The sequence below is a fragment of the Rattus norvegicus genome, chromosome 15 (genome assembly GCF_021556685.1).
Source record: "Rattus norvegicus strain SHRSP/BbbUtx chromosome 15, alternate assembly SHRSP_T2T, whole genome shotgun sequence".
In the NCBI taxonomy this organism is placed as follows: Eukaryota; Metazoa; Chordata; class Mammalia; order Rodentia; family Muridae; genus Rattus; species Rattus norvegicus.
In genome coordinates, this window is record NC_141548.1 from 31,311,473 (window position 1) to 31,323,463 (window position 11,991).

The window sequence follows — 11,991 nt, forward strand, 5'->3', positions numbered from 1 at the left end:
ATTAAAAGGCTCTTTCTCTCAGGTATAAATTGAGCATAACCATTACAATTATGCAAACCATAAAGTATAAGACAGACTTAACACCTAGTCCATCAAATTTGTCAATTTAGATAAAGCACTCTACCATCTATCCTATGTTAAAAGGCTTACAATTTTATACCTGAATTATGTCCTGATTCTAGCTTGTATGCCAACTGAAAACCTCTCAAATCTTTATCATCTCTCTCAATGCTAAACAGCTTGAGACTATGAGACTACAACCAGTCTTCAACCACGTCAGGAATGACTTAAATATTACCTGAAAATATAGGAAGCACAAAACATAGCTTCTAAAACTTAACCAATTTGTAGAGACGGATGACTACCTGGACAGTCCTTCAATCCTCAAAACGTTGGAGCATCAGTCTTCAGTCTTCTGGCCCCAGATCATCCGAAAGACCTTTGTAAAGCAGAAGTATTAAGGACTGCTTACCCTGTCTTGGCAGAGCTATCAGTCAGCTATTCTGCAGAGTTATGTTCTTTTCCTGAAAGTACTTTGTCTGTAGATGAATTGAGGCAATTCTTGCCTAGGGGCTGTCTCACCACAGCTGAAGCAACTCCACTGACTCTCAATTTCTTCTTTGACCCATGAAGGGTGTGCTGTCAGGGACAGACATGTCTCTAGTCAAATGATCTTTAATAATGAAAGGCCTTAAATGTCATATTCTGTGGACTTCTGATACCTTTGAAGACTATCTATCTATGGAAAGTAATCTGAAACTGTTAAACCTCAACGATTCTTAGTCATTTCTATTTGAGTAAGCACTTTATTATAATTAAATCAGAATCTAATACAATGGCCCTTAATTTGTATCACTTAATCATCCTAAATAGTTTGTAATGGCAGTTATTAGAAGGACTGAGGTAAGCTTTGCATTCTTAGATGAGTTGTATAGCTATGATGTTTATCAAAGAGTAACAACATATTAAATTTTGTATCAATATAAGAAATTCACACCAATGAAAACCTTAAACCTGCATCATTCTATAAGTTCTGTACCAATGTAAAGTAATAACTTCAATTTACATTAATTATAAAGATTTCTACCAATGTAAGATATGGCAATTCAATGTTTTGTTTGAGTCAATTTGATTACCTATCTCTGTTGGTCCACTCCTCTAATTTCTATAATATTACTACATTCTCCCCTTTACTCTTCAACCCCCTCTTTCCTTTACCTAAGAAGGAAGGATAGAGAAGAGGAAAGAAAAGGTAGAAATCCCTGAGTCTAAGCCATCTAGTTTCCTCCCTGTCCAAAGCTACAACATGTATATATTATCCCTTAAAATGACAACATATTATAGCTTATAAAATAAATAGAACCATCCACCCCAACCTAAGGGACTGGGATGATGATCTTTTGTCTGTTTCTAACTGAATTGGAGTGAAGAATTCCCTTCTGGAGCCCAAGGGGAAATAGGAAAATTGGCTTTGTCAAAGGAGAACTAGCTGGCATCATTTGCCTTCCAGTCACTCTGTGCTGAGAAAGTTCATTGCTCAGCTGACATCTTGACTATGGAAGTCGGAAAGGCTGAATAGGCAAGCTAGCTCTTCTGGAAAAGTTCTGGAAGCAAGACTTTAGAAGAAACAGCTTTGCTGTAGTTGAGGTAGAATCAAACAAGGAGCTGGAATGGAAGGTCCCAAAATCTCAGCATCCCGGAGTATAGATCTTTTCAGGGCTATCTTTCTTTTCTTTCATCCTGCAGTACACAAAACTTACAAGAAACATATAGCTCTGTAAAGGCCTTCATATGTTCGGTCCCCAGCTCCGAAAAAAAAAAAAAAAAAAAAAAAGAACCAAAAAAGGCCTTCATATGGAGTATGCAGGGTGCACAGATCAGTTAATGAAGATCAATAAAGAAAAATGACAGCCTTCAAAGGTTAGTTTGATCATATAATCAAACTACAATATAAATTTCCATTCATGCCAACTTAAAGAATTTTGTACCCAATAAGTGTTATTGGCTGTGTATAGACATTTTAGTCTCAGCCAGTTTGAACTGTCTCCATATACAAAGACATAAACATAACCATATATATATATAAATATATATATATATCACCTATCTTGTTGATCTTGTTAGTGTCACTGCAACCAACAACATATTCAGTGCTATAAATTTTTATAAGCACTGACTGAGTTACAATCCACAATTTTTCTTACATTTTAGCTTTCCTTTGAAGTGTTTTCAAACTTAGAAGTTGTTTTCAATTTCCTTCCAGTATTTTCTTTGGCAGGCAGATTTTTTTAGAACTATGTTTTCTGGCTTTCAATGTTTGAGTTGTCTCTCATTTATTTCTTAATTCTGATTTACTTAAGAGCTATATTTAGACATTTTGTTGTTGTTGTTATTGTTGTTAATGAATATTGTGATAAGATTTAATGTATTAAATGCTTTTCATAGGGCACACAACACTACTTATTTATTAAACCTTAAATTTTTATTTCATGTATTATGTGTGTGTGTGTGTGCATATGTGTGTTCCCATATGTACACATATCTGTTCACGTGGGATAAGTGGTAACTGTCTTCCTCTAGCACTCCCTACATTGGTTTTTATTTCACTGACTCTGATGCTTCCAGATTCATAGAATGGCTGGGTAAGGACCTGCCTCTGTCCATACAACCAACTCCTACCACTGGGTCTCACATTAGCAGCCATTGTTCAGCTGCTATGTGGATGCTAAGGAACCTAATTTAGGTCCCCCAGCTTGTGCAGCAAGCACTTTACCTGCTCTCTCCTCAGCCCAGGCGAATATATATTTTGTCTTATTGGACTGTTTTTCTTCATATTGGGAGTCTGAAAAAGGAGGCTCTTACAATATTGTTTAGTCCACATTCAGTTTTACCATTTTGTCAATTCTCCCACACACAATACCTCTGAGGTCTATCAATGACTATATTCTTTGGGCAAACTTTTATCAAATTTTAAAAGAACCATCAAAGAAGGATCAAGTTATTTTTGAATTTAAGAAAGGGAGATTATAAAATTCATATACAAAGTAGAGTCTAAAATATCAAGAATTAATACAGAGAGTACTGGTATATTGAAATTTCTGTCTTCTCTGAACAAGTTGGAATGGATGTGTATGAAGCATGTCAGAAACTAATGGTACATTAGAACATATCACACAAAATTGCCTTCGAGGAGAAAGTCACTAGCTACCACTGCAAGCTTCATTAACAGAGACTCAGGCAAGTTCACAATGGGTTTTTTCTTCATGTTGGGTTCAACTTTAGGATCTTGCTTATGTGTTCCCTAAATACCTGCTTCACCTGCTTGTTCCTCAGAGTGTAGATGAAGGGGTTAAGTGTGGGTGTCACTACAGTGTTGAGTAGTGCCACCACCTTGTTATGATCCTCCCCCTGTCCATTCTTGCCAGACCGGACATACATGAAGATACAACTGCCATAGAAGAGAGACACCACAATAATATGAGAGGAGCAAGTCGAGAAGGCTTTCTTCCTCTCCTTGGCTGAAGGAATGTGCAGGATGGTATAGAGAATGTGACCATAGCAGGTGGCAGTCACAGCCAGAGTGCCCAGGAGGCTGAAATTGGCAATAATAAAACCCAGGATCTCTACCAGGCTTGTGTCTGCACATATGAGTTCCATAAGTGGAAAGTTGTCACAGAAGAAATGGTTAATGATGTTATGGCCACAGAATGGCTGCTGAAATAAAATAGAACTGGGAACCATGATGAGAAGGAATCCTGCCGTCCATGAGCAAAATACAAGCTGGACACAGACTCTTTTGCTCATAATGGTGCCATAACGCAAAGGGTTACAAATGGCCACGTACCTGTCAAAGGACATCACGGCCAGTAGAAAGAACTCAGTGGTGCCAAGGAAGAAATAGAAGAATGTTTGGAGGAAACAACCTAGTAGGGAGATGGTCTTATGTCCCGTGACGATGTTGGTTAGCATCTTGGGGAAGATGACAGAGGTGAACCAAATCTCCAGCACAGCAAAGTTGCGGAGGAAGTAGTACATGGGGGTGTAAAGACGCCTGTCTGCAAGGGTGATGAAGATGATGAGGAAATTCCCCAGAAGAATGAGGAAGTAGGTCAGGAGGAAGCCCAGGAAGATGATCACCTGCAGCTCACAGGCATCGGACAGCCCCAGCAAAATGAATTCAGTTACTATCGTGGTGCTGTTCTCCATGGCTCCGCCCCCTCTGCTGGAGCTGCTCACGGGTCCTGCTCAGCATCAGAGCTTATGAGGTCTGAGCGTCTGACAACAGCACACGGCTGGAAACCCAGAGGAATGAGTGTCACACTTTTAGCCGGAGGAGTCCTTTGGAGGTTTCAGCTCCTTGCCTTCTCCTTCCTCAGGCTGGCGACTGAGATGTCTCACTGAGTCAACAGCAGATCATAAGCTTTGATATCACTTTACAAAATCCAGGGTGATTTTCTACCCCGAAAGATTTTAAACAACTTCGTATGCAACCTATTTTTTTTTCTGCTAGGAAATTTTTTTTATTATTTTAGATCAGATGATGTTTTCCTATATTCATTTAAAAGTTGTACACGCTCTCCTAAATTAATTAAAAACTCTTCCATTTGCAAATTCTGTGTCCCATGAACCAAAAGTTTTCATCAACATCATGGATGAAAAGTTTACAAAGCTTTTTTTGTTGTTGAAAATATTGTTGAGTGCATTTGAATTCCAGTTTCCAGAGCTTAAAACAAAACCAAACAATACCCATGGTGCTTCTTGCAAAATTGAAACAAATAATAGCCAATATTGGTTGGACATAGGCCTTTCTTTATGACCAAAATTAGTAGGCTAATAATGTAAGAGGAATGTAACAGAAGAGAATAGTATATTTAGGAGATTATATTTTTTTCAGATGTGCCAAAATTATAAAAATATTATCAATGGGCTGGTCAGATGGTTCAGTGAGTACAGCATTTGCTACGTGAAACTGATAACCATAATTTCATCCCTTGAGCCCATGTAGAGACAGAAGGACAGAACCAAGGCTATGAAGTGGTTCCCTGACTGCCACAGGTGCTCTTCAGCACACAGTAATAATAACAACAATAATAATAACAGATCATTATAGAAAGTTTAGGAATGTAGAGTAAGAGAAACAAAGACTCCTTTGTAGCCCCACACAGGTAACATTTATGATGATTTCTTAATTTGAAGACCTACTTTTATATTTTTACCTGTGTGCATATGTCAGGGTGAGTGCAGGTGAGTGCATGTGAGTGCAGATGCTCTCAGAAGCCAATGGTGTTGAATTCCCTGAGCTGAAGTTACCCACCATGGGGGCTGAGAGTTGAAGTCAGGCCTTCTGCCGGAACAGTATGTGCTCCTAACCTCTTAGCCATCTCCTCATTCCCGGTCTGTGAGGATTTTGATGCAGGGCTGAGAGGGTCGCTCAGTGGCACACCCCTTGTCTAGTGTGTGGGAGGCTCATTTCAAGCACCACAGTTCTATTTTGTAACTCTCTGCCGCATTTTTTCCTCTCATTATTTACATCTACGTATTGGCTTATGCTGTGGCTAAGCTCATAGCTTATGTATTCATCCTGTTTTATATAATAACAAAATAAAATCTCATTATTATACACTTTTTGTAATTTTTAAGGTACTATTTTTGAAGACTTCAGGTACATGAAATTGATACGTAGACAAGAAAGCATGCATTTTTATCACGTTTAATGCTTTTGTAGAATATCCTCAATAATCAAAAGAAATAATGTAATGGCCGCTCAAAGTTATTCACGGATTGAATCTCAATTGTTCAGCTTATGTGTTTCCCTTAAGGTCTGTCGTATGTTCTGCAGATCACTCAGGCAGCTCTTGCTCTATTACATACCACCAAACCTTCAGGTTTTCCAGCAACCCGCCTCCCCTGCAATACTCCCTCAGTCCTCCCAGAAGTAAGTTGTCTCTGGAAACTTACCAGAACTAGGATTACCAACTCCTTAGGTGGCTGCTAGTGCTCCTAACCCCTAAGAAAATTAAATACACAACTATAGTTCCTGTAGTAGAGAGACAGACACCAACGGATGACTCGTGTGACTGACTCTTACATGCTGTGCATGATCTTCCAGTCCCATTGTGCCCACAGAAGAATCTTGGGTACGGTAATCATGGTAGACCCTTTATCTCTGTGGACTGGGAAGAGGCCTGAGGTATTAAGACATTCTGTTTGGTCTCTATGGGAATTCAGAGATATGCAAAGATGTAGAGCAGAGATTCGACTCATCTGAGATTCTCTGTTTTTGCTGGCTGAAGCTATTCTTCCCTTGAGATTCATTACCATCAGTGTGATAACAGGGACCTAGGAAGGTCCCTTTCCTCTTACTTCATTTAATTCTCAGACCAAAAGTTTGCTTTGTTCTGGGAAGAAGCCCAGAAACTTCCAATAAAGTTTTAATTAGGACAAAGATCTGCTGGGACATTCAGGCTTGTGGTCTGAACAACCACAGGATTCTTGTAATTTCCATCGGGAGACAACCATTGTTGAACTGTATCATGATCTGTAAGACCCTCTAGCAAGTCCCTTTCATATATATGTGTGTATGTGTGTGCATGTATGTACATGTATGTATTCATTCTGTACATTCGATTCCACTAGAGCAGCAGATCTCAGTCTGTGTGTCGTGACCCCTATGGGTCCCTTTCACAGAGGCTGCATATCAGATATCCTGCATATTAGATATTTATAATGCATAACAGTAGCAAAATTACAGTTATGATGTACTAACAAAATAATTTTATGTTTGGGGGCCACCACAACATGAGGAACTGTGTTAAGGTGTCTTGTATAGCTGGCACTGCTACTTTGTCTGTTCTTCTTTCTTCTATACTTTTCCAACTTTTTCAACCCCCAACACTAGACAGGAGAGGGATAAAGGGATAGAAAGGAAAGGAAAGAGACCCCTGAATCTATTTTTTTCTCTCTTCTTCTTGTTTCTTCTTTGAGCATCACTACTAACAAACTGTAACCAAACCCCTGTGCCAGTCTGTGTAGGTCTGCCTATGGGAGTGCAGCTGGTAGGGAATCCTTTGCAGGAGCAAAAGGTCTAATAGGGCTCAGGCATGGCCCGAAGAGCCAAAGTATTACAGCTCTCCAAGGGGAAACTGGAACAAGGCAGGCTGCCAGACCCCACTCTCTGCCCCCCAGTTAACGACAGGCATGAGATGGAACCACTGAGCAGGAAGTGGTGGCTGCAGTCAAATGGCTGGTTGGACAGGATCAAGGTCCAGCAAAAGAGAGCTTCAAGAGAGAAAACTCGGGTTGGGGATTTAGCTCAGTGGTAGAGCGCTTGCCTAGGAAGCGCAAGGCCCTGGGTTCGATCCCCAGCTCCGAAAAAAAGAACCAAAGAGAGAGAGAGAGAGAGAGAGAGAGAGAGAGAGAGAGAGAGAGAGAGAGAGAACTCTTCCCTGAAGTGTTGCAGCTCAATAAAGCAGGCACTCTCGCAATCTTTGGTGAAATGATGCACGCACTTTATTTCTTGTGGACAGGGACCTTATAAACATCTTGAGGGTAGGGTGGGATCTAGGGATAGATCTTCTCATTGGCTCGGTCTAAGAAGTTAGGGACTCCTACTTACCTGGGGAAGGACTTCAGGTATTGTCCCTATATGATGATCCTAGTCGGGTGTCACAGTCACATGTTCCAGGACAGGAATCTGTTCAGGAGCTTGTTCAAACTCCTGTCGTTCTCAGTTACGAGTTTTTATCAGGGTTCAGAACTTTGCTGCAATCTCATCAGTTCTCCTGTCAGGTGGCATGGCCCACTGCCCCACACCCCTGAACAGCCAACCAAGAACAAACCCCACCTCTTGGGTCCCTAACGTTTATGTATCCTCTGAAAAGTTCTCAAATTCCAAATACTGCACAATTGTAGTAACTATCTGCAGCTGGCAAAATCATGTCTCAGCTAGAGCATGAGGCCAATCATAGTTGGCTTCTGTGGTCAGTCTGAAGCAGCCCCATAGCCCACACCTGGAATTAAAATGAAAAGAAATATTAATGATATTTGTGTGTTTCTTAAAGAAACCAAAACTCTAAAATTGTCACTACAGTCACAGCATTAGGAAGGTTGACAACCACTGCTTAGTGAACCCCAACAGATATAATTACCAACCAATATCCTTTATGAACATAGATAAAAAATTCTCAATAAAGTACTTGCAAAATGAATCCAAGAGCACATTAAGAAATAATATCCACCATGATCAACTTGGCTTCATCCCTGAGATTCAGGAATGTTTCAACATATGTATTCACCACATAAACAGAATGAAAGACAAAGAAAAACACACCAATGTCTGATTAGGTACAGAAAAAACCTTTGATAAAATCCAACATCACTTCATGATAAAAGCCCAGGAGAGACTATAAATACAAGAGACATACATCAACATCATAAGCTCAATTCACAGCAAGCCCACAGCCAACATCAGTCTAAACAGAGATAAGCACAAATTATTTCCACTAAAAGAACGCACAGGATAAGGATGTCTGCTCTCTCCATAGTGGTTCCTTATAGTTCTTGAAATCTTAAAGCAAAAAGCAAACTAAAGAAGATCAAGGGGAATAAAAACGGGAAAACATGAAGTCAAAGAGTTTTTCTTTTCAGACAATATGATTGTCTATATTAGAGCTTCTATCACTATGGTGAAGCACCATAAACAAAAGCAAGTTGGGGAAGAAAGGATTCATTTGGTTTATATCTCCACATCATAGTCTGTCACTGAAGAAAGTCAGGACAGGAACTCAAACAGGGCAGGAACCTGGAGGAAGGAGCTGATGCAGAGACCATGAATGAGTGCTGCTTATTAGCTTGCTCCTTGTGGCTTGCTCAGCCTAGGGGTGGCCCCCACCCACAATGGGCTGGGCCATTGCTCATTAATCACTAATTAATAAAATGTCCTACAGGCTTGTTGAGAGCTCTGTCTTATGGAAGCATTTTCTTTTTTTTTTTTTTTTTTTTTTTTTGGTTCTTTTTTTTTCGGAGCTGGGAACCGAACCCAGGGCCTTGCGCTTCCTAGGCAAGCGCTCTACCACTGAGCTAAATCCCCAACCCCGAAGCATTTTCTTAATTGAGGTTCCCTCCTCTTAGATGACTTTAGCCTGTGTGAAGTTAACATAAAATTATCCATCATAATGATTTTATCCATAAAATCACTTTAAAACTCCACCCAGAAATTCTATAGCTGATAAACATGTCTGGTAAAACAACAGAATAAAAAAATTAACACGCAAATGTCAACAGCCTTCTTATATACAAACAACAAACAGAATGAACAAGAAATCATGGAAAATATACCTTTAACAACAGACTCCAAAAAAATCATACCTTGGGATAACTCTAACCAAGCAAGTAAAACATGTCTATAATAAAAACTTTGTGACACTGAAGAAAAAAATTGAAGAAAACATCCAAAGATTGAAAGATCTTCCATACTTTTGAATTATTAGGATTGATATAGTTAAAATGGCCAAAGCCATCTATATAGATTCAATGTAATCCCTATCCAAATGTCAACAAAATTCTTCACAGACATTAAAAAGTAAACTTTAATCTTGTATTCTCGTGGTGTGTTCAATGGAGGAGACTAAGCAGACATGGGTTTAAGCCAAAAGAAATTCTTCATTCGCTGGCCAGGACTACACTGGTTATTTGTAATCCCATTGTAGCTTCTCGCAGTGAGCTTTTAGCACAAAAAACATATCCTGGGTTGGCATAATTCAGTTAACAAAAACAGTTATCCAGAAGAGAAGTTATGGAAGCCAAAAATCAAGGTTAGTACATGTGAAGACTTTCCCAAAACATGGATTTTGATGAATTAAGTCTTTTTTTTTTTTTTCCGAGCTGGGGACCGAACCCAGAGCCTTGTGCTTGCTAGGCAAGCGCTCTACCACTGAGCTAAATCCCCAACCCCTGGATTAAGTCTTTGATTTGTTCTTAGCAGGTGGTGTTGTCTATGTGCTGAGTTTTATGGTCTAAATGGGACTTTCATCATTGAGTAAATTGTGCTAGGGTCTGAGTGCCTACTAAGGTCTGGGGGCCTGTTACAATATAGAAATACAAGAAACTGAACCCTAGCCTGACACCATGCAGCCTGGGCAGACAGACCATGCCACCCAGCAAGGGTGGAGCACAGCACTCCCGAGACAACCCCAGGCACACAGAGGCATCAATACCACTAAGATGAGCAAGTAAGTAGAGAGATGGAAGAGAAAGAGAAGCAGAATGCTGTGTGCACAATGAAGAGAAGGGGAAATGGAGCCTGGAGGGGAGCGACGAACATGTGAATCGCCCCGCGTGCCACCTGAAGCCATGGTGAGATCCTGGCCCATGCTGCTGCTTAGGGTCATATCTGGGTCCATGGCCCTGCAGCAGTGGGGCCTGTTAACACCAAAGGCCAGGCAGATGTCCCTGTTCAGGGATATAATCTGGTGCCGTGTTGATGTCTGAGGGCTATGCAGAGTTAGCCCCACCCCACACCTGGGCATCATGGGAGAACTGGCCCCATGCCTCAACAGCTACAGCACTCAAGAGAGTGGGCCTTCGCCTTGCCTGGGAAACATAGTAGAGCTGGCCATGGTGGTGGGAGTATGGGTAAGCTGACCCTGAGGGCGTGAGAGCTTGAGAGCTGGCTCTGCCTCTCGTCAGCTGCAGCACTTGGGTGAGCTAGCTGGGGCAATGCTGGAGAGATCACCCTGGAGTAATGGGTGCAGGAGAACTCTTGGGCTGGCCAGCTTGGTTACCACCAGGCCCAGATCCAGAGCTTTAAGATGGTCCATCCCAAGATCTCGTCATCTATGGATTGTGAGAAGGGGCCAGTCCTGCATATCCAAAGCTGCAGGATCTCCATGATACAGTGCTGAAGTGGAAACTTCTGGTTTCTTTGGAAAGTCGGTTATGTCAAATGTTGTTTTGCTGGGGCACCTAGGTGAAGGGATGTCTTGCTAAAGCAGACACATGAAAGAATGTTTTCCTGAAGCAGACACATGAAAGAATGTTTTCCTGAAGCAGACACAGGTGAAAGGATGTTTTGCTATAGCAAACACATGAAAGGACAGTGGGAAATGGAGCATTACTTCTTGTTGCTCTGCCTCTCTATTTTTTGCTAATGACACACATGTATTGGTTCGCCTTACATTGCTTTGCTGAGTTTCGCTGTAGCGACTTGATAGAGAGAAACTCACCAAAGAACTTCTTATGACTTTACTGCAGCTTCTTGCCACTTCCTTGGACTGGAGCCGACTGCAGGGCCTTGAGGTTTCTTCTGGATTGAACTACTCTTGCTGATTTGAGTAGTGACTGCTGAGTGGACTGGACTGCAGCTTCTGACTCACATTTGGTATTTGCTAGTGGAATGGACTAAGAACAATGACGATTGAAATCACCCCAAAGAACAATTTCTAAACAGGTCCACTTCCCCAGGATCCTAATAACCTTTCTTTCCCACTACCTCTGGTGGGTGCTGGGCTAGAGGGGAGGTTGAACACTTATTACAGTAGGTATGAAAAAATATAAAACAACAAAGGCAACAACAGGATGTCCAAGAGGAGTCCCAGGGAGGATCCAGTATTAATAATGGAGCAGAAGTCAGAGACCTCAACAGACCAATGACTGATTGCAATGAACATTTGCAAGTGAAGATGAGTGGACAGAGGGTTACACTGCGGGCCACACTGTGACACACTACAGCTTCCACGATGAGATGTTTTCTATGCTTAGTTTTATTTTGTTTTGTCAGTGCATTTTTTATTTTAGTGAGGAAGTTGCAAGGGCAGAGGGTAGGTATTAGAAGACAGGGAGATGAATGGGACTGGGGTGCATAATGTGAAATTCACAAAGATCAATAAAAAGGGGTTTTTTTTCTTTTCTTTTTTTTTCGGAGCTAGGGGCCGAACCCAGGGCCTTGCGCTTGCTAGGCAAGCACTCTACCACTGAGCTAAATCCCCAACCCCA

At 41.1% G+C, this 11,991-nt stretch overlaps 1 protein-coding gene across 1 annotated transcript; it reads right to left on the minus strand.

Moving 5' to 3' along the window:
• Window positions 1-3,261: 3,261 nt before the first annotated feature.
• Or6e1 (olfactory receptor family 6 subfamily E member 1) lies at window positions 3,262-4,206 on the minus strand. Its single transcript, NM_001000103.1, has one exon. The coding sequence runs from the start codon at window positions 4,204-4,206 to the stop codon at window positions 3,262-3,264; it is 945 nt and encodes a 314-aa protein (NP_001000103.1).
• Between the last annotated feature and the right edge of the window lie 7,785 nt (window positions 4,207-11,991).

What these genes read in the sequence shown, in the direction of transcription:
- Or6e1 (NM_001000103.1), bottom strand. Translation starts at nt 4,206, where the DNA reads ATGGAGAACAGCACCACGATAGTAACTGAATTCATTTTGCTGGGGCTG.